Genomic DNA, 22,500 nt, shown 5'->3' with positions numbered 1-22,500 from the left:
TGGCAGGGGTGAAAAAAACAAATGCAAGTCGAGTTTGGATTATATTCGCGCGTAAATGTTTAGTAACATGTTCCCTGCGCATTGCCCTAAGTTTTTTTTTTTTTTTTTTTTTGTTAGAATGTTAGGCTGGGTGGTCTAAGGAGCGTTGTATGAATAGGTCGATTATTTATGCTTTAATTAATGAATCAAAGGGACAACTGTTCGGGTGTGATTTGCTAAAAGGACCCAAAAAAATGGTCTTGACATTTTTGTTCCCTGACGCAGGATACAGTTTCAAAGGATACAAACCCGTTAATCTTGTTCTTTTTCTTATTTTCCTATTCCTATTCCTTCTCGCCTTTCTCCTCAGGCTAAGCCTCATTTCCATTATCTTTCTCCTTCTTTTTCTCCTTCTTATCTTCCTCATCCTCCACCTCTTCTTTCTCCTCCTCCTCCTCCTCCTCCTCCTCCTCCTCCTCTCCCTCCTCTTCTTCTTCTTCTTCTTCTTCTTCTTCTTCTTCTCTATTTTCTTCTGTTTCTTTTCCTTCTCTGTCTTCCTTCCTCTTCCCTTTTTTCCTGTCTGTCTCCTCTCTTTTTTCCTTCTCCGTCGCCTTCTTCTGGAGGAAAATGCCCGCGAAATCCGTTAAGTCCTCCGAGATTCGCCGATGCATTCCAGGCGCACACCCGGCAGCGCGGCCCCAAAATAATAATCTCCTTTGATCGGAATAGATACGAATTATAGTACACATTGAAGAAAAAAAAAAAAAAAACTAGAAGAAAATTTAAAAGAAAAAAAAAACGGGGGGGGGATACATAAAAGGGAAAAGCACTCAAATTTCAAGTTTCTTTGGGGGGGGATTTGGCGCGAAAGTAAGGAAAGTTTTATTCTTGTGCGGTTGAGTGGGGTGGGGTAGGAGGTGGGGGGGGGGGCTGTCCTGTCCAGCTCTCAGCTACGTCGTCATACCGGAGAGGGGGGAGGGGGAGGTGGGGAGAATAGTGGGGAGGGAGAAAGGGAGGAGAGAAGGACAGGAGGGGGAGGAAGGGGGTGAGAAGAGTGGGGAGGGAGAAAGGGAGGAGAGAATGGTGGAAGAGGGAGAATGATGGAGGAGGAGGAAGTGTGGAGAGAATGAATTAAAATATTTTAAATGCTAGTAATGACGACAAGAATCAGAAGAAATGGTTCTGAAAGGTGGCAAAGAAGGTTGATAAACTGTTGATACTGCAGACATTTCTAAAGAAATTCGATGGAGAGAGAGAAAGAGAGAGAGATATAGATAGAGAGAGAGAGAGAGAGAGAGAGAGAGAGAGAGAGAGAGAGAGAGAGAGAGAGAGAGAGAGAGAGAGAGAGAGAGAGAGAGAGAGAAGAAAGAAGAAAGAAAGAAAGAAAGAAAGAAAGAAAGAAAGAAAGAGAGAGAAAGAGAAAGAGAGGAAACGAAGAAAGAACAAGAGAAAGTTAGATAAGATTGGAGAAGAGATAGTGAAAGTTAGATAGAGAAAGTAAAGAAAAGAAAGAGAGAGAAGAGAAGAGAAATGAAACAGAGAGAAGAGAAGAGAAAAGAAACAGACCGAGAGCCATGAAAATGTGCTAGGTCACGACCCAGCCTGAGTCAGGTTATTGGGTCGCGGGCCATGAGGTCACGACGGGAAGTCCTGAGGCCAGAATTAGACACCACGCGATTTGGGAGGAGGAGGAGAAAGAGGAATGCGGGGAGGAGGAGGAGGAGGTGGGGAAGGAGAAGGAGAAGGAGAAGGAGAAGAAGAAAAGAAGGAAGGTGAGGAGAAAGAGACACGGAGAACAAATATTAGGAATAGGAGTAGAAAAATTATGGAAAAGAAGGACGAGAAGAAAGAAAGGAACGAAAAGAACGAACGAAAGGAAAAGAAAGGCGTAGGATACGGAGAAAGACGCGAAGAGAGAGAGAGAGAAAGAGAGCGAGGGAGATGACTCAAGTGACAGACCTGACCTCGTTATGCGCGTCGGCTTCTCTGTGTCCTGCTAGAGAGAGTGAGGGAGGGGGGAGGGATGGAGGGGGTAAGGAACGAAGGGAGGGAGCGGAGGAGAGGGAGAGGGGGGTGGAGGGAGGGAGGGTGGGAGGGAGGGTTTGAGGGAGGGAGGGAGGGAGCGAGCGAGCGAGCGAGCGAGCAAGGGAGAGGGAGAGAAGGAGAAGAGGGAGTGATAGAGACAGGTCTGTTGAGGTCTATATTTTCATATATATATATAAAACAAATAATAATTCTCGTTACTAAACAATTCCAGTCACATACGAACGTCATTCGGACCAAAACAACAACAGCAGAATCCGCCCGACCTCTAAAGACACCCACAATCGCTCCCCCATTTTTGCTTTGTCTCTCTCGAAGGCTACACTGCAAGTCTCGTTGCTTGGGGTGGGAGGGGGAGGGAAATGGGGTAGGGGGAGGAGGGGGTATAGGAGGAAATGGGGTAGGGGGAGGAGGGGGCATAGGAGGGAAATGGGATAGGGGGAGGAGGGGGTATAGGAGGGAAATGGGGTAGGGGGAGGAGGTGGTATAGGAGGGAAAGGAGGTAGGGTAGAGAGGGTCATGGGGTAAGGATTGGCTTACGTCAAGTAGATAGGTAGGAAGGTAAGCGAGGGAAGAAAATAGGAGAAGGGAGGAGAGGAGAGAAGAGACGAATAAGAGGGAAGAAAAACAAAGAAAAGTGAGAAGGAGGGAAGTTATTGGGCAGACCTACTTGCTGCTCACTAAGAAGGTTGACTAGGGTCCGTGGGGGGTGGGGTGGCGTCTCTCGGGTCGGGGGGGGGGGGGGGTGTAAGACCGGCTTGCAAGGAGGACATTGTCCAGGGAAGATGGATAAGGAGAGGGAGGAGGAAGAGGTCAATAAGGAGGAGGAGAAGAAAATGAGGAGGACAAAGAAAAGAAAATGAGGAGGGCAAAGAAAAGAAAATGAAGAGGAGTAAGATGAAGAAAAGGAGGAGGGAAAGGAGAAAACAATTAAAAGAAGAAGAAGGCAGGAAGGACTGAGGAGAAGGAAGAGGAGGAGGAGGAGGAGGAGGAGGAGGAGGAGGAGGAGGAGGAGGAGGAGGAGGAGGAGGAGGAGGAGGAGGAGGAGGAGGAATTTGATATCAGATTCAGCTCTGAAGGTTCTTGCTTTAACGAAGGGCAGAGGGTGACTAGGGATGTTAGGTCGCAGAAAGGAGATGAAGGAGAATGAGGAGGAGAAGAGGAGAAAAATAGGAAGGAGGAGGAGGAGGAGGAGGAGGAGGGGGAACAACAACAACAACAACAACAACAACAACAACAACAACAACAACAACAACAACAACAACAACAACAACAACAACAACAACAACAACAACAACAACAAGGAGGAACAAGAAGAAAGAACGACAGAATGAAAGAAACAGCGAAGAGATGATGACGAGAGAACAACAAAGGTCCACTAACTCCACGCAGAGATATGGTGGGGTGGGGGGTAGGAGGAAGGGGAGGGGGGGAGGGGCACATGAATGGGTTCCGTGCATGGCGTTTTCATGCCCGGGGGAGTGAATGTGCTCGGCATGACGGAGTGGAGAGGGGGAGGGGGAGGGGGGAGATAGGGGAGAGGGAAGGGGGCGGGGGGAGAGAAGATGGAGGGAGAGGGGGGAGTGGGCAGAAGGGTGGACTTACTCCATCATGCATAAAGGAGGGAGGAAGTACAACCGTGTATGATGGCGTGTGTTGCATGATCCTAACCACTTTCTTCTTTTTATTTTCTTCTTCTTCTTCTTCTTCTTCTTCTTACTATTATTATTATTACTATTTTCTTTCGTGTTTCTTCTTCTTCTTCTTCTTCTTCTTCTTCTTCTTCTTACTATTATTATTATTTCTATTTTCTTTCGTGTTTCTTCTTCTTCTTATTATTATTATTCTTACTATTATTATTATTACTATTTTCTTTCGTGCTTATTGTTTTAAGCCTATTTTTTTTATCGCCTTATCCTCCGTCTCCTTATTTACGATTTGATGTTGCGAATAACATTCCGGATCATTTCGGTTTTGTGATGAAAGATAATTCCAAAAAAGCAAGAAAAAAAATAAGAAGAAAAAGTTGAAACAGTGAGAAACATGGAAGCCAAGACTTTAAAAAAATGACAGAGACAGACATAATAAGATAGAAATAACAACAAAAAGACTTAACAAAATAACAATCTCCACGTTATATAAATGCACATCAGCGTGACTTCGGACCCTTCTATGATTTGCAGGATGTAGGGTTTAGAAGGATGAATGGGAGAGGGAAGGAGGGAGGGGAGGGAAGGGGAGAGGGAGGGAGGGAAGGGGAGAGGGAGGGAGGAATGGAGAAGAGGGGAGGGGGGATGGCAAGTATTTTATAAAGGGCTTTGAGAGCCTAGTTCACGCCCGCATGTCGTGTCCGCCCCTTCCCCCCCTTCCCCCCTTCCCCTCTTTCCCCCTTCCCCCCTTCCCCTCTTCCCCTCTTCCCCCTCCCCCCTTCCCCCCCCGCCCATGGTGCTCTTGGGTGTTGATGCAAACTGTAATTTAACGATAATGTTGACAATGCAAATGATAAAGTTATAGTTGATAGCAAATCAAAGATTTTGGTGATATGTGTAATGGCGTTGTAGATAATAATGATAAAGCTGATAATGATATTGATAATTACAAAGTTGATAATGGGAATGAGAATGGTATTAACAATGGCAGTGGTAAAATGACGTAAAGTAATATTATGACGATGAAAGTAAAAGTAGGAATGATGTTTTATAAAAATTCGCACACACTGATGCTGTTTGAAAACCTCTTTCTCTTTTTGCACTCGATCTTTTTTCCCGCCTTTTTGTCACGCTGTGTGTTGGTCACGTGACTTTTCGGACCATTGGGTGTTCTGCTTCAGTTTTAGAAAGTGTTAAAAGTGATTGGGGGGGGGGGGGGGGGCATAGAATGGTTTATTTGTGTGTGTGTGTGTGTGTGGTGTGTTGTGTGTGTGTGTGTGTGTGTGTGTGTGTGTGTGTGTGTGTGTGTGTGTGTCAGTGTCAGTGTGTCTGTGTGTTTGTTTGTCTGTCTATCTATCTGCCTGTCGTATATATATATATGTATGTCCGTGTCTGTTTCTGTCTCTCTTTGTTTATACATACATACATACAGAAATGTGTCTGTTTAAACGGGCTCCAGTAAGTATTTCACAGCCACGTAGAAATCACATTACGCAAGACTTCACTTAGTTAACGTGTTTTTTTCTTCTTCTTAATGAGCGTGGTAATTACGCCCTTGTTCGCGACGTCTCGTGGGAACACCGACACACCATTCCGTTTTCTTTCCCTTTTTTTTTTGCCCCGTTCGTCGTTTTCTGTTGTCCGTGCGGGCCTACTCCGTTGAAGGGGATATTTACGTGTAATTAAATTCGGGCTTCCGTGCGTTGTAAAGAAAGCTTTGATAATTGGTTTTAATTACGAGTATAAAAAGAGTGACCATATATGACGTTTTGTTTTTAGATTTACAAAGCGTTATCCCCCCCCCAAAAAAAAAATAAATAAAAAAAAAAATAAAAAATAAATAACATTCGCAACCCAAGAATGGGATGCTAACTGACCACATTTTCGGAGGGACTGTCTTAGAATTTATCACAGAAACCTAAAGATTATATAGATGATAATGTGAAACGACCTGGTTAGCATGTATTGTTGATGACAATGATGTAGGTCACCGTAATTAATTTGAAGACCTCTAAGTTACTGTACTAAAGACCTTTTTTTCCTAAACTTTACGTCGTCTATCTCATATAGTTTTTCAAACTTCATTAATTGTCCGCAAACCAGCTGTTCCTTGTGTAAGAACATCCCCCCAAAATACGTATTCACTATTGTATCGTTTAATCAATACATGCGTAGTTTCGGTGATAAAATTGAAGATACGAAAAACAAAACGATGCTTATCAAGGACCTAATGAGTCTTGCGAGGCTTGTTGGCAGCGAGCCAGACGCCCTTACGACACCGCAGCTGCCGTCAGGTACTGCTGCTGCTGCTGCTGCTGCTGCTCCGGCTGCTGCTGCTGCACGGGCGCCTGTAATTCCCTCGACATTCCTGACCCCTCCCCCCTCGCTCTCCTCATTCACCTCTGGTTACTTGCGTTTTTTCCCCTTCCTCTCTCCATTCTCTTTATTCTCCTCATTCTCGTATTTTTCTGTCTCGTTCTTCTCCTCCTACCTCCCTTCCTCCTCCTCCTCCTACCTCCTCCTCCACCTCCTCCTCCTCCTCATTCCCTCCGCCTCCTCCTCCTCCTCCTTCTCCTCCTCCTCCTTCCTCCTCCTCTTCCCTCCTTCCTCTTCCACTCCTCTCCTCTTACCTCCTCCCCACCTCCTCCACCTCCATCCTCCTCCTCCTCCTCCTCCTCCTCCATCCCTCCTCCTCCTCCACCTCCATCCTTCCTCATCTCCCTCCTCTCCTTCTCCTCACTCTTCTCCCACTCTGTCTTTCCCTCTTCCTCCTCCTCCTCACTCTTCCTCCACTCCCTCTTACCTCCCCCTCCCCCAACCCTACTCCTCCTCCCTCCTCCCTCCTCCTCCTCTTCCTCCCTCCTCCTCGCCACTCATCCCTTTTCCTCCTCCCCTCCACCTCCTCTTTCTCTCTCCAACTTCTAACTTAACTACCCTCCCTCTTTGTCATTTTTTTTTCCCCCTCTCCTCTTTTTCCTCTTCGTTCCTCTTGCCTCTTCCTCTTTCTTTTTCCACTTCCTCTCTTTTTTATATTCCGTCTCCACCCTCTTGTTAATAAATCCCTTACGTCTTCTCCCTCATTTTTAAACACCCCCCTCCTGTCCCCCCTCCCCCCCCCACCCCCCCCACTGTTTTCTTCTTGCATTATAATTTCATTATCATACATTCAACACCCTTATTTAATTATGTATTAAACTATATATTCAAATTTGGGTCTATGTTTATTTTCGCTTTTCAATTTGTAAATTTTATTTTGCCAAGGTTATTTCTTCTTAGGAATATCCCTTGAAGGCTGTGTGGTGCACAAATCGACCGTAGAAATTCCGCTTCGTTATCCTTTTGTTCCCCCCCCCCCCTCTTCTCTTCCCACTCCTCCTCAGTTTCTCCCTCATTATCATCATCGCCTACTCCATCTTTTTCTTTCTCTTCCCGCCTCCCGTCTCTTTCCCCTCCCCCTCTTTTTCTTTACCCTTCTTTCCTTCCCTCTTTCTCCCTCCTCTTACCCCCCTCTTTCTACTATTCTTCTCTTCTTTCCCTTCCTCCCCATCTCCCCCTCTTCCCCCCCTCTCCCTTCTCTTTTTCCCTCCCACCCCTCCCTTCCATTCCTCTTCTCCCCTCACCTCCCTCTTCCTTTATTTTCTCAAATTCCCTCCCCTCATTTCCCCTCATCTTCCTTTCTCCTTTCCCTCCATCTTTCCCCTCCTCTTTTCCACCCCCTATCCCGCCCTCAACCCCCCCCCTCCCCCCCCCCCCCCCCACCCCCCCCCCCCCCCCCCTCTCCGCCCCTCCCCTTCCCCCTCCCCCCCCCCCAACCCCCCGCACTCCCCCCCATCCACACTCCCCCTACCCGACCCCCCCTCCCATCCCATCCCTCAACCTCCCGTGGACCCTCCCCACCTCCCTTTTTCCTTCCTCCTCATCATTCCTTTTTTTCCCTTCCACCTCTTCCTCTTTCTTTTCCCTTCCCCGTTTCTCTTCCCTTCCCTCTTTTTATCTCCCTCTCTCTCCTCCCCCTCCCTCCCTTTCCTTTTCCCCTTCTCTTCTTTTATCCCCCCCCCCTTTTCTTTTCCCCCCCTCCCTTTCCTCTCCTCCTCCTCCAATGGCTTCCCCCTCACCCCTTTTTCTTCCTCTTCTTCCATCTCGCCCTTTCTCTCTCTCCCCCCCTCTTTTTTTACCCCCCCCCCCTTCCCCCCCCCTTTTTTCCCCCCCCCCCCCCCCCCACTTTTTCTTCTTTCACTTTCCTTCCTCCCCCCTCCCCCTTTCCTCCCCCCCTTTCCTCTCCCCTTTCCCCTCCTTCCTGTCCTCTTCTTTTCCTCCCCCCCCCCCTTTTTCTTTTTTCCTCCCTCCCCCCCCCCCCCTTCCTTTCCCCTCCTCCTTGTTTCCCATTCCTCTCTCCCTCTTCCTTTCTTCCTCTCCCTTTCTCCCTATCCTTCCTCCCCTCCCCCTTTCCTCCCCACCTCTCGCCTTCTCCCTCATCCTTTTTTCCTTCTCATCTCCCTTTTCGCCTCCTCTTTTCCCTTCCTTCCCCCCCTTGACATTACCCCCTCTTTTAAAACCCTTCACCACGCTATCCCCCTCCTCACCCAACGCACCTTCTCCCTCTCCCTCGGTCCTCCCCTTCCCTCCTCCTCCTCTCCTCCTCCACCTCCTCCTCCTCCTCCTCCACCGTCCTCGTCCCACCCTCCTCCTCCACCCTCCTCTCCCTCCTCCTCCCCCCCCTCCCCCCTCCCTCCCCCCCTCCTCCTCCTTCGCTCCCCTCCTTCCACACTCCTCCTCCTCCTCCTCCTCCACACCTTCCTCCCCCCCTCCTTTCACACGCCCTTATCCTTTTTCATTCCTTCCTTGTTTATCGTCGCCCCTGCCATTCCCAGGGCCTTCTTCCGCGCGTTATCTCCTTCTCTCTTTCTCTCTCTCACTCTCTCGGAGGTCATTACGTCAGCGATAAGGGCGATAAAGATGGAGGCGAAGCGAGGGGGGGAGGGGAGGAGAGGAAGAGGGGCGAAGGGAAGGGGAATAGGAAGAGAAAGGGGTAGGGGAAGGGGAAGGGGAAGGGGGAAGGGGAAGGGGAAGGGGAAGGGGGATAGAAAGGAGAAGGGGGAGGGGAAGAGGAAAATAGGAAGGTGGGAATGGGGAAAGAAAGGAAAGGAAAGGTGAGAGAGAGGAAGAAGGAGGAGGGGAAGATGGGTGAGGGAAAGGGAAGGAGAAAGAGAATCAGAAAGGGGTAGGAAAAGGAGGGAGGAGGAGATGTAAAAAGAGAGAATGAAAAGGGAATGGAAAATAAGAATAAGCGAAGAAGTAAGGGGAATGGAAGAGAACGAAAAGAAGGGGAAGAAAGGAAAAGAAAAATAACAGGAGAACAGGAAGATGTAATTATATTACCAATTGCAATTGTTAAAAGAGAGAGAGAGAGGGAGAGGGAGAGGGAGAGAAAAAAATGTATATATAAATGTATATATACATGTATATATGTATATATGTATATATATTGTAATAGGAATTAAAAAGAAGGAGCATAAGAAACACCAGAAGAGAGATATTGAAGGCGATGATTTTGCAAGAGGCTTCGCAATGTTGCAAGGGTATGACAGTTGCCATGGGGGCTGAGAGGGAGGAGAGAGAGATAGAGAAGAAAGAGAGAAGGGGAGAAACTGAGATATGTCGTAAAGCGGAAGAGAGGAGGAGAGAGAGGAAGAGATAATAACAAAGTGCAACGAGAGAGAGAGAGAGAGAGAGAGAGAGAGAGAGAGAGAGAGAGAGAGAGAGAGAGAGAGAGAGAGAGAGAGAGAGGGAGGGAGAGTGACAGGCGCCATTCCCTTCCGTTGTTCTTTTGTTCACTGTCCCCAACCTTCCTTGTTCGTGATTTGTTACTCCTGCCTCTTCTATTATTTCCTCTCCCTCTCTTCCCCTGCTCTTTTATCTTCACCTTTGGGTCTTTTCTTCTTCTTTTTCTCTCCCTTCCTTTTCTCCCTTTTCGTTCGCCAATATTCACGTCTAAGGTGTGTCCCTATTATGTCTAATCGTTTTTTTTTTTACATATTTCTTACTTTTATTAATCTTTGTATTCATATATTTTACGTATTGCTATCATTTATTCATAACCCTGCAAATTATCATCTTTTATGACGTAATTAAAACGTAATGCATTGGCCGCACGCCAGCTTTGTGATGTCAGTTCATCTCGCTCCTTCTCTCCATCCCTTCCCTTCCATCCCCTCCCCTTCCTTTCCCTTCCTTTCTCTCCCCTTCCCCCTTCCATTCCCTTTCCTTTCCTTTCCTTTCCTTTCCTTACTCTTCCCTTCTTGTTCGTTCTCCTTCTCTTCCCCTTCCATTCCCTTCCCCTGCTCTTCCCCTTCCATTCCCTTCCCCTCCCCTCCCCTCCCTCCCCTCCCCTCCCCTTCCTTCCCTCCCCATCCCCTTCCCATCTCTCTCCTCCACACCCTCTCACTGTCTTTCCCTTGTGCAATCCCTATGCCTGTGTGGTGCAGCGGAAGCGATCTCGTCTAGCTGTCCTGCTGACCCGCGTTCGAATCCCGCGCCGCCAGTGGATGGAAACCCCGGCCATTCCTTGCACACAGGGGGTCATTTAGAAGCAAATTAAAATAGACAGCCTGTCACACCAAGCATATTCATTATAACAAGTGGAATTAAATTAAACTATAATTATAATTCTTCCATCCTTTCGCTACTCTTCCTTACCTCATTCGCTCCTTCTCCTTTCCCCCCCTCTCCCTTCCTCTCCGCACTTAACCTCCTTCATCTCACGTGGTGGTAACCGAGATGTCATGTACAGAGGTCTGGCCAAGTCTCCAGGTATCATCTTCCATCCACCCTCTCTCTCTCTTCCTCTCTCTCTCTTTCTTTCTCTTTCTCTTACTCTTTCTCTTACTCTTTCTCCTTCTCTTTCTCCTTCTCTTTCTCTTTCTCTTTCTCTCTCTTTCTCTCTCTTCTCTCTCTCTCTCTCTCTCTCTCTCTCTCTCTCTCTCTCTCTCTCTCTCTCTCTCTCTCTCTCTCACTCTCACACACACACACACACACACACACACACACACACACACACACACACACACACACACACACGTAAATAGGGTTTAGTCACTCACTCACTTTTCTCATTCTTACGTTTTCACTTCCGTATTCCTCGCCTTGTCTGCGTCTCCATCTTCCTCAGTCATATTTCATCACATTTGTCCTATTTCTGCAACGCCCCTCCCCCCCCCCCCCCTTGGAAGTTGTCAGGATGTGGCTCCTAAGTTTCCTTAACTTTTCTGCAGGTCGCATCTTACATTTTATTCTTCTCTTTCCCTTCCTTTTACTCCTTATCACTCCCTTCCTCCCTCCATTTTTCACCTCTCATATCTCCGTCTCTCCCTCTCTTTACTTCTTTCCCTTTCCTCCCTTCTTATCTATCCCCTCCTCCGTCCCTTCCCCCCCCCCTCCCTCCCCCCCCTGAAGGAGGCCAAGGAAAACCCTGAGCGACGTCTTGCGCAGTTCGCTCTTCATGTGTCCGGGATGGCGTGTCAGCGTGCACCTTCACGAGTCTGGGAGTTTTTACGTGTTGAAGAGGCAGTCGTTTTCGTCTGTTTGTTTGTTTGTTTGGAGTTATTTTTTTTTTTTTTTTCGATCTCTTTCTGACACTCTCTTTTTCTTTCTCTTTGGCTTTCTCTTTCTCTTTCTCTTTCACCTTCTCTTTCTCCTTCTCCTTCTTCTTCTCCTCCTTCTCCTTATCTACTCTATCTACTCTTCTCTTCTCTCCTCTCCTCTCCTCTCCTCTCCTCTCCTCTCCTCTCCTCTCCTCTCCTCTCCTCTCCTCTCCTCTCCTCTCCTCTCCTCTCCTCTCCTCTCCTCTCTCTCTCTCTCTCTCTCTCTCTCTCTCTCTCTCTCTCTCTCTCTCTCTCTCTCTCTCTCTCTCTCTCTCCTCTCTCTCTCTGTATACCTCCATACACACAACTCTGTTCATTCATTTCGTGTGTGTTTTTTTTACGTTTCATGTTATTAAGAAAATAAGACTACAAATAATCAAATGGAAACAAAAGTCAGAAGATAACAATAACAATACAAAAAAAAAATAAGGATAAAATGATAAACCCAGAAATTAAACCTCGCAGAAATTAAACCTCGCTTTCTTGTGCAATTCCCCGGGCAAGGCGAGGACTTGGAGGGAACTTGCCGTGGGAAGGCAGCCCGGGAGCAGCGAGTCCGGCGGCGGAGCTTGATTGGACTCTCTCGCTCTAATTTCGCTTGATGGTGATGGCTGAGAGTCGGGGGATTGGAGATTGGAAGGGAGGGGGAGAGGAGGTGGGGGGGGTTATTTTCTTCTCTCTTCTCTGTTTCTTTGTCTCTGTCTCTGTCTATCTCTCTCTTTCTCTTTCTCTTTCTCTTTTTCTCTTCTCTCTCTCTCTCTTCTTTCTCTTTCTCTTTCTCTCTCCCTCTCCCTCTCCCTCTCTCTCTCTCTCTTTCTCTTTCTCTCTCTCTTTCTCTTTCTCTTTCTCTTCCTCTTTCTCTTTCTCACTCACTCATTTATCATACTTGTTTGTACGTTTGTGTGTTATTATTCTGTCATATCCCCCTCTTCCTCCTCTTTCCTTCCTGGTCTTGTCTTTGGCTTTACTCCCCCCCACCCTCTCTCTTCCCCTCCTCCTCTTTCTCTTTCTCCTTCTTCCACCTTCTTACTTCTTTCTCTTTCTCCTTCTTCCACCTTCTTCTTTCCTTTTATCCTTTCCTCTTTCTCTTTTCTGCCTCTCTTTCCTTCGTCTCCTCTTCCCCGCCACTCCTTTTCCCCTTTCTAACTCTTTTCTCCCCCTCATCTTCCCCTCTTCCTTTCCACCTTTTTTCCCCCCCTCCCCTTTTTGCTCCACCCCCTTTTCCCCTATTTCCACCACCTCTTTTCTTCCCCTCCCCCTCTTCCCTTCTTCTCCTCTATCCTTCCTCTCTCCTTCCCCTTCCCCTTCCCCTTCCCCTTCCCCTTCCCCTTCCCCTTCTTCTCCTCTATCCTTCCTCTCTCCTTTCCCTTCCCCTTCCCCTTCCTCCCTCTCTCCCTCTCTCCCTCTCTCCCTCTCTCCCTCTCTCCCTCCCTCCCTCCCTCCCTCCCTCCCTCCCTCCCTCCCTCCCTCCCTCCCTCCCTCCCTCCCTCCCTCCCTCGGCTTCTCTTCTTCCCCTCTTCGCCTCCAATTCCTCGCTCCCTCCCCCCAACCCCCCATTCGTATTCACACGCAGCCATGCTTCATCGCGCATTATTTGCATGATTGCTTCCTGCCGTTGCAAGGCTATTGCTTTCCGTTCCTCGATAATTGCATAGATATATATATGAATTTTTCTCGTCTTCTCTTTTTTTTTTTTTTTTTCCTTCCACGAGAATGTATAACGTTGATAGAAGGTAGTGATTTTTTAAAAAGACTTTGTTATTAATATATATTTTTTTATTTGATCCCCCCCTCCCCCCTGCGTTACAATTTTTTTTTCTTTATTTTTTTCTTATAACTACGCTATGTCTTAGAATGTCTCTGTTGGCATTCGACGTTGGTGGAATTTTCCTAATTAATTTGACTGTCATTAACAAGGTTGATACTAGATAATTTGTATTCTCAATTTTCAGTACATTTTCAATAAAGATCTTTCTAGCTACTCACGCTGTTGAAATCACGAGCAAACACTAAATAATTCTTTAGTCTACTTCTACTTACTAAGAATTACTGCTTTTATTAGCTATCGGCTAAAGTGGCATTCCTCGTCGTGGATAACTTGATATTTCTTCTTTTACTAAGAACAATTTGATTAATTTGATTGTAGAGTAGCTACTGGCACGCGCTACAAATAATTATTCTTTTCATATAAATAGACTACACTACACTTTTTTTTTTTTTTTTTTTTTTACTTTTTTTTTTCTTTGTTTTTCTCAAAGAACTAGACTAGATATATTTCTGTTCTGAAAGAAGGAGACGATACTACGCCTGAGATGATTTTTTCTTCTTCTAAATTCATCAAAACTACACTACGAAGACATCTCTTGCGGATACTCACAGTGTAAAACTTCTTCTCGAGTCCAAGGAGTCTCTCGCGGTCACAGAAGGAAGCCCGCTTTTCCCCCAAATCGGGCACCTCGAGGATTCCGGGCATGGCTGTGGGGCGTGGGCGGTTGGGCGGGGCGTCTACGGATGGGCCGCCGGGCTTTTTGCTTTTCGGGGGGGGGGGGGGGATGGGCGTCCTGGTTCTCTCTCCTGGTTCTCTCTCCTGGTTCTCTCTCCTGGTTCTCTCTCTTGCTTCTCTCTCCTGTTTACTTTTTCTCCTCTTCTCTCTCCTGTTTACCTTTTTTTTTCTCTTTTTCTACTTGTCTTTCGGTTTTCTTTCTCTTTGGAATTGGAGTTTTTTTGGGTTTTTTTTCTTAGGCGTTAGATGAGAAGCTTTAATACGAAGGAGAATTGAAAATGTATTTTTAATTGATTTAAATGTTGGGGGATCATCTTTATCGTATTTATTTCAAGCTTAGGATGACTATATTGACTAAAATTCCAGATTTCCGATATTTTGGATTCGAAATTAATCCCGAAATCTCATCGACTTTTCAAATTAATCTTCTCACATATATCCGCACATACCCACACATAACCACATACCCGCAAATTCTCACACATACCCACACATAACCATATACCCGCAGATTCCCACACATACCCACACATAACTACATACCCGCAGATTCACACACATAACCACATACCCGCAGATACCCACACATACCCACACATAACTACATACCCGCAAATACCCACATAAGCCCAGTTTCCAAATCCTAGGAGCCAAGGCCACTTCAATTGAGCGGAAGACAAGACTGTCATGGCATCTAAATCCTGTTGGCATTGGAGTAATTACTGGCCCTTGAGACAGTGCCAGGGACCAGTGCCACAAGGCGGTGTCATGTGGGATTGGTTATTTATACGATTTTTTCCCTTATTTATTTATTTATTTGTTTATTTGTTTGTTTGTTTGTGTTTATATTTTATTTATTTGTTTATTCATCAATTTGTTTGCCATTTTGTTCGTTGCACCCAGTAATTAATTAAACAATATATTTAATTTCTTTTGGTAACCGGGGCAGGCAGTTGTAGGGGCATAGGGGGGGGGGGGGTGAGGGCTGTAAATTGTAGTATTATCTCCTCATGAAAATTATGTGAATAATAAAGTTACTTAGCTATGTGTATTGTAAAGAGAACTTATAAGAAAAGGAGTCATGGTAAAAAAACATAGGTAATTAGGTAATGTGTGGTAAGAAAGTACTGATTAAAAGGTATGTACTGATTAGGTAATTGAATAAAAAAAAAAAGTAAATAAGAGAGATAGAGGGAGGCCTGTGAATGTGTGGGGGGGGGGGGATGGAAGGGCAGGTGATAGATAGAGTCACCACATGGTCTACCAGCAAATCTCCTTCTACTTTTCTTGGCTTAGCTCAGAGCTGTAATCCCCCCCCCCCACCTCTCCCTCCCGCCGTAATATGTTGTGGGGGGGAGGGGGACCATGGCGATACGGCGACTGCGTTATGGCAGTTCGTGACCGCATAGTTGGCAATGTGTCATTTCTCTTCCTCCTCCTATTTCCTCTCTCCTCTCTCCTCTCTCCCTTCTCTCCTCTCTTCCCTATCGCCCCTTTCCCTATCCCTCTTCCATGAATCCCCTCCTTCCCTTCTCCTCCCCTTTACCTTCCCCATCACTCCCCTCCTTCCTCCCCCCTCCCCCCCATTCGCCTATCTTCTTCCTCCTGTCTCCTCATACTCCGTCCTTCTCCTTCCTCCCTCCTCCTTCCCTCTTCCTTTCCTCTCATCCTCCCTCATCCTTCTCCCTCTTCTCCGTCTTCCTCTTCCTTTTGTTCAGTGCTATGTGGAGAGTGGAGGTGGAAGTGAGGGCGGTGGCGGAGAAGGTGTGGAGGTGGTGGCGTTAGAAGGAGGAAGAGGAGGAGAGAGGAAATGGCTAAGATAAAGGAGGAGGCTGGTGAGGCGTGGGTATTTATCTCTCTCCCTCTGTCTTTCTCCCTCTTCTTCTCTCCTCTCCACCTCCTCTCTCTCTCTCTCTCTCTCTCTCTCTCTCTCTCTCTCTCTCTCTCTCTCTCTCTCTCTCTCTCTCTCTCTCTCTCTCTCTCTCTCTCTCTCTCTCCCCCTCTCCCTCTCCCTCTCCCTCTCTCTCTCTCTCTCTCTCTCTCTCTCTCTCTCTCTCTCTCTCTCTCTCTCTCTCTCTCTCTCTCTCTCTCTCTCTCTCTCTCTCTCTTTCTCTCTCTTTCTCTCTCTTTCTCTCTCCCTCCCTCCCCATTCATAGCTTCCTCCCGCCCTAACCCCCTCTCACCCTCTCTCTCTCACTCTCTCTCTCTGCCCGTCTCCCCCTCCAAGAAAGGAAAACACACAGCAACAACAACAACCGAGCTTAACAGCTGCAACACCTCGACACAACACCTGCGACTCACAAAGGCAGAAAGGGGAAAACAGGTGTACCGCAGTATCCACCGACGTTCGCTCGGGGCGGCGAGACAGGGAGACAGGCCCTCGCTCGGAAAGCCGGCACTCATACGCTGGCACCGGAGGGTTGGACTCGATGGGGCTGGGGGAGTGGAGGGAGGGACTGAGGGAAAAGGGGTGGGTGGGTAGGGGAGGGTGAGAGGGGGGGTGGAGGGGGAGGGAGGGAGGAGAGGGAGGGAGGGTGGGAGGGGAGGGAGGGAGGGTAAGAAGTAGAGAAAGAAGGTATGGGAGGGGAGGGAGAGAATAATGCGTGGAATGTTGATGGTGGGAAAGATGGAAGAGGAGGGAAGGGGTGGAGAAGAGGAGTGTGGGAGTTGGAGAAGGGAGGGAGCAATTGAGGAGAGGAGGGGAGAGGGAGGGAAGAAGTGTGGAAGAGAAAGAGAGAGAGAGAGAGAATGAATAGATCCGTATGAGAAACAGAAGGGAGAAAAAGAAAAAGAAGAAACGTAAATAGAAGAAGAAAGGGAAATAGGAGAAAGACGTCATCAATACCTCCCCCCCCCCCCTCGTGATGATGACGTGATCTCGTATTTGCTTCACTCGCCTTCCGTTTGCATCACGCCATAAAGCACACGTGAGGGGAGCCTTGGCGAGGTCGCGCCCGCCGGCTTTATTAATGGCCGCCTTATCGCTAGTTCTGTATCATTTTGACAATAACTCCGTGGTGTAATTTGAATGGGGTAAGGTTTTTAGTGTTGTCTGTCTGTCTGTCTGTCTGTCTGAATTTCAGTCTGCCAGACCCCCCTCCTCTCTCTCTTTCTCTCCCCCCCCCCCCCTCCCTGCTTCCTTCCATCTCCCTTACCCTCTCTGTATGTTATGTTTCTGTGTATACATGCATGTATGTACTTTTTTCCAGAATTAATTTTGTTGGTTTTTGATGTCTTCACGTGTCTCCCCCCCCCCCCCCCCCCCGTGGTTGTTGTTTCTTGTGGAAGCGGAGCTGGCGATGAGGGAGGGAGGGGGAGGGAGTGAGGGGGAGGGAGCGGGGAAGGATGGATAGGGGGAAGGAAAGGAAAAGGAAAGGGAAAGGGAGATGGAGTGAGATGGAGAGAAAGAGGAAAGGGATGATGAAGAGAGAAAAAGGAAAGGGATAATGAAGAGAGAAAGAGGAAAGGAAAGATGAAGAGCGAAAGGGAGGTAGAGAAGGAGAGTTAACAAACAGAGACAGAGGCAGATACAGAGAGACAGACAGACGAAGATTTTTTTGAAGAGCGGATGATGAGAAATCTGACTTTGTCCTTATCTTCGGCAGAGAACCTACGATACGCGCCGGTCTTGGGATTTTTTCGTAGGCCTACTCCCATGTCCCAATCTCAGCCTAGGCCCAAACGAAAAAAAAAAAAAGAAAAAAAAAAGACTGAGTAATTTGAGGTCGAAGGTGAATAGCCAACGATAGCAACTCGAGGACACACTCACAGGCGTACATACATGCTTACATTCATACGTACATTCATACGTACATACATACATACACACACACATACACACACACATACACACACACATACACACACACATACACACACACATACACACACACATACACACACACATACACACACATACACACACATACACACATACATACACACACATACACACACATACATACACACATACATACACACACACATACACACACATACACACACACATACACACACACACACACACACACACACACACACACACACACACACACACACACACACACACACACACACACACACACACACACACACACACACACACACACACACACACACACACACACACACACACCCCGTCCACGTACTAAAGGTCCGCGGACGGCCCGACGCAACGGACCTTGGGCGATAAGAGCTATCTCCATTGATTGTGTTTTCCGAAAGGGTAATGAACCAGCGCCCTTGAGTCTGCGAGGGCGGGGGGCGTCCTGTTGGCGTCCTGTATACGCCGACACGAGAGAATAGGAGGGCGGGGTGTACACAGATGCATTCTGTATAAGGGGGGGTTTTAATAGTGGATGTACATGCGCAAAGGGGATTTGTAGACGTAAATAGGTGATTTATCAAGAGAGGTAAACGCATATATCGTTGGTGTACAGGTGGTGTACACGTGCACAGAAGGATGTTTATAAACGGCAACAGACACACATAGACGTACATATGCACAGGAGATATATATAAACGCACGTAGTTGGTATACAGACGAGCCTTCGTGTGTTTAGAAATTGCATACACAGACACTAACGCACATGGAAGTAAGGTGCACACGCTTGAACACGTGTTCGTACGCGCGGAATCGACTTCTTCCAAACACAAATTTTAAAAAGCCGTCCCTGGTTTCATTTTACTCTTCACTTCACTGCAAATCTCACACAGCACAAATAGCACTCATCACTTCGTCTCATCACCACCATTATCACGGTTTTCTTTGACTTTCTTCGATTTTCTTTTATTCTTTTTTTCATTTTTTCCCCCCCTCTTTCGGCTCTCTATTTCTCCCTCCACACCGCATCCCTTGCACCTTTCACCCTCACCTTACCAGCGGTGGCCGAACCTCACCCCTAACTGACACTCCGAAGGGCTGCTGAGGTGAGGTGGGGGGTGGGGGGATGGGGGGTGGGTCGAGGATGATGGGGAAGGGGTGGGGGAGGAGGGAGGGAGAGGAGGGAAGGCGAGGGAGGAAGGAAAAGGGAAAGCTGAGTGGGGATGTGAGTTTTGACATGGGAAGGAGAGGGGGGTCTCTCTCTCTCTTATTCTCTCTCTCTCTCTCATCCTCTCCCTTTCCTTTCTGTTTATTTCCTTCTTTCCCTCCTCTCCCTCCCTCCCTCCCTCCCTCCCTCCCTCCCTCCCTCCCTCCCTCCCTCCCTTCTGCCTCCCCTCCCTCCCTCCCTTCTGCCTCCCCTCCCTCCCTCCCTTCTGCCTCCCCTCCCTCCCTCCCTCCCTCCCTCATATTTGCCCGTCCTTTCGCGATCCCAAAATACCCTCCTACTTGTACATTTAAGTGTTATTTTCAGTTCACAGGCCTATGTTCTGCCGGTATGTAGGCCCCCTCTCCCCCTCTCCCCTCCCCCCGACTAATAAGGGAAGTGGAGAAGGAAGTAGAGAAAGAAACTATAGATAAAGATATATTTTCCTGAAAGTTTTTTTTTTTTTTTTTCTTAAAGAATCGGCTCCGTAGATTTGGGGGTGTTTCGTAATCTGCAGGATTTGGTATTGTTTTGCGTGAGAATTCTATTTGTGTCGACGAGACATGGCTTCTCCTCCCCCTCCTCCTCCTCCTCTTCCTCCTCTTCTTCCTCCTCCTTCTCCTCCTTCTCCTCCTCCTCCTCCCCCTCCTCCTCCTCCTCCTCCTCCTCCTTCTCCTTCTCCTCCTTCTCCTCCTTCTCCTCCTCCTCCTCCTCCTCCTCTCCTCCTCCTCCTCCTCCTCCTCCTCCTTCTCCTCCTTCTCCTCCCCCTCCTCCCCCTCCTCCCCCTCCTCCTCCTCCTCCTCCTCCTTCTCCTCCTCCTCCTCCCCCTCCTCCTCCTCCTCCTCCTCCTCCTCCTCCTCCTCCTTCTCCTTCTCCTCCTTCTCCTCCTCCTCCTCCTTCTCCTCCTTCTCCTCCTCCTCCTTCTCCTCCTTCTCCTCCCCCTCCTCCCCCTCCTCCTCCTCCTCCTCCTCCTCCTCCTCCTCCTCCTCCTTCTCCTCCTCCTCCTCCTCCTCCTCCTCCTCCTCCTCCTCCTCCTCCTCCTCCTCCTCCTCCTCCTCCTCCTCCTCTCCCCTATCCTCTCTCATCCTCCTCTTCTCTCGTCCTCCTCTTCCCTATCCTCCCTCATCTTCCTCTCCCCTATCCTCTCTCATCCTTCTCTCCCCTGTCCTCTCTCATCCTCCTTTTTCCCCTTTCTCCCCCATCCTCTTCTCCCCTATCCTTCCTCATCCTCCTCTTCTCTTCCCCTCGAGATTATGGGCGTCGGGGTGTAACTCATTATTTTTTTGTGTTCGTTCCCCATGGCTGGCGTCACTATTCTTTACCTTTTCCCCTTCTCTCTCTCTCTCCCTACCTTTCTCTCTCTGGTAATGGAGATAGAAATAGTAATTGTCATAATAGTAATAATAATAATTATAATTATTATTATTATTATTATTATTATTACTATTATTATGATAATAATAATAGTTATAATAATGATGATGATAATAATAACAATAACGATGATCATGATGATAATGATGATAATAAGTTTGCTATCATTATTTTGTTGTTGTTGTTGTTGGTATTGTTATTATTATTATCATTATTATTATTATTATTATTATTATCATTATTATTACTATTAGTTATGTGATGTATTATTATTGTTATTACTATTATTGTTGTTATTATTATTGCTATTATTACCATTATTATTCACTTCTTTCTATTTCCAACACATTCACCCATTTTCCTCATCGTCCTCCACCCCTCCCACTATCATGCGCCCCCCCGCCCCCTCCTCTCCCATTACCACCTCTTTGCCCCCAAAACAAAACAAGGGAGATGGTGTTGGTCCGTTTTAGCGAAGTGTACCCTGCAGCCTTTTCCTTTGTTGGTAGGAGTGTTGGCAGCGTTAGTAATGTTGGCAGTTTTGGTAGTGTTGGTAGTTTTGGTAATGTTTTCTAGCGTTGGTAATGATGGCTTTTTGTGGAAGGGGTGGAGGGGGGGGGGTGATTGGGAGTGTCATGCGCGAGGAATCTTTTGTCTGGCAACGGTGGGTCGGGCTGGTTGGCATAGGGTCGTTGATTTGCACAAAGACGTGGAAAAAAAATACTGCGACGAAATAATTTTTGTTGTTGTTGTTTTTTAAGATTTTTTTTTCTTTGAAAGAATGAAAAGAAAAAAAAGAGAGGAAATAATAAAGAAATAAGTGAAGGAAGGAAGAATAAGGAAATAAATGAGAGACGAAGGAAAGGCAGGAAGAAAGTGATAAAGAAAGAAATGAAGGAAAGAAGGTAGAGGAGAAAATGGAAAGATGGAAAGGGAGAAAAAGAAAGGAAAAAAAAGATATGAAAGTAAGTAAGTAACGAAAGAAAAGAAGAAAGAAATAAAAATAAAAAATATCTTTTTTGCAATGATGATGACTCGTGGTCTCAACGAAGGAACGGACTATAATTGGCTTAATTATGCTTTATTTTCGTTTTATTTCCTCATTCGTCATTTGGAAGGAGCAATTGCATGCAGTCTTTATCAGATAAGTAGATTTCATGTCGATTTGATTGAGGTAAATATCGGCGCATAATCGGCGGTTTTATGATGTAGGTCTTTGATAATGGTTTCGATTAAGGTAATTATACCGATGAAATTGGTAAGGATGATGGTAATAATAGTTGGTGGTTGTGAGGGTGAAAAATGAGGGTGATGGTGATGTAATGATGATAGTGGTGGTGATGGTGATGATGATGATGATGATGACGATGATGATGATGATGATGATGATGATGATGATGTTGGTGATGGGGACGACGACTTAGATGAGGATAGTCATGGTGATAGTACTGATAATAAGAATGATTCATCACGATAATTACAATCACTATTACGGCCACAAAGGCCATATTTGTCCGAACCCACAGAACTCAACCCGGGGTCTCTCACCAAAGCGATCTCAAGGCGTCTTTTATCACCTCCCTAATGCGAACCGGAACGAGGAAATCCCCCTTCCTCGCTCTCCCCTGCTCCCCTCCCCTTCCCCATCTTCCCTTCCTCCTCTCCCCATCACCCTCTCCCTTCCCCATCCTCCCTCCCCCCTCTCCCTTACCCCAACTTCCCTCCCCCCTCTCCCTTACCCCAACTTCCCTTCCTCCTCTCCCCTTCCCCCTCTCCCTTACCCCTCTCCCTCCCTCCTCTCTCCTTCCCCATCCTCCCTTCCCCCTATCCCTTACCCCAACCTTCCCTTCCCCCTTCCCCTCCCTCTTCTCCTCCCCCCAGACGCAGCCAAGGAACGACCTGACTGAGGCGATGAAGCCGCCGCGTGCTGTAGGGTACAAAGGGCACGCATGGCTCCTGTGCGAGGGAGAGAGAGAGAGATGCCACGCGAGGCAGACTGACGGAGAGAGAGAGGGGAGGGGAAGTGAAGGAGGGAGGGAGGGAGGGAGGGAGGGAGGGAGGACCCTTTCGGTATTTCCGTGAAGGGATTTTAGGCTTGGGAGGGAGTAGGTGGGATGCGACGTCTTCTGCATCTCATCCGTACTCGTTCTTATTCTGCTTGTTCTCTTCGTCCCTGTTCTTGTTCTCTCCGTCCTTGCTCTTGTTCTCTCCGTCCTTATTCTTGTTCTTTTCGTCCTTGTTCTTGTTCTCTCCGTCCTTGTTCTTGTTCTTTTCGTCCTTGTTCT

The 22,500-nt window shown here is 47.4% G+C and overlaps 2 protein-coding genes across 7 annotated transcripts in view; one reads left to right on the top strand and one right to left on the bottom strand.

The window, feature by feature from the left end:
- LOC125045779 (F-box/LRR-repeat protein 7-like) overlaps positions 1-13,799 on the bottom strand; it is a 92,086-nt gene extending 78,287 nt beyond the window's left edge. The window contains exon 1 of the mRNA XM_047643208.1: positions 13,689-13,799. Within this exon, the coding sequence (XP_047499164.1) occupies positions 13,689-13,784 (96 nt within the window). The 5' untranslated portion in view covers positions 13,785-13,799. The remainder of the gene's footprint in view (positions 1-13,688) is intronic.
- LOC125045781 (zinc transporter ZIP13-like) overlaps positions 1-22,500 on the top strand; it is a 53,441-nt gene that overhangs the window by 14,680 nt on the left and 16,261 nt on the right. The window lies entirely within an intron of this gene.

The sequence above is a fragment of the Penaeus chinensis genome, chromosome 38 (assembly GCF_019202785.1).
Source record: "Penaeus chinensis breed Huanghai No. 1 chromosome 38, ASM1920278v2, whole genome shotgun sequence".
Lineage (NCBI taxonomy): Eukaryota > Metazoa > Arthropoda > Malacostraca > Decapoda > Penaeidae > Penaeus > Penaeus chinensis.
The sequence above is the reverse complement of the archived record's forward strand: the minus strand, read 5'-3'. Positions and strand labels throughout refer to the sequence as shown.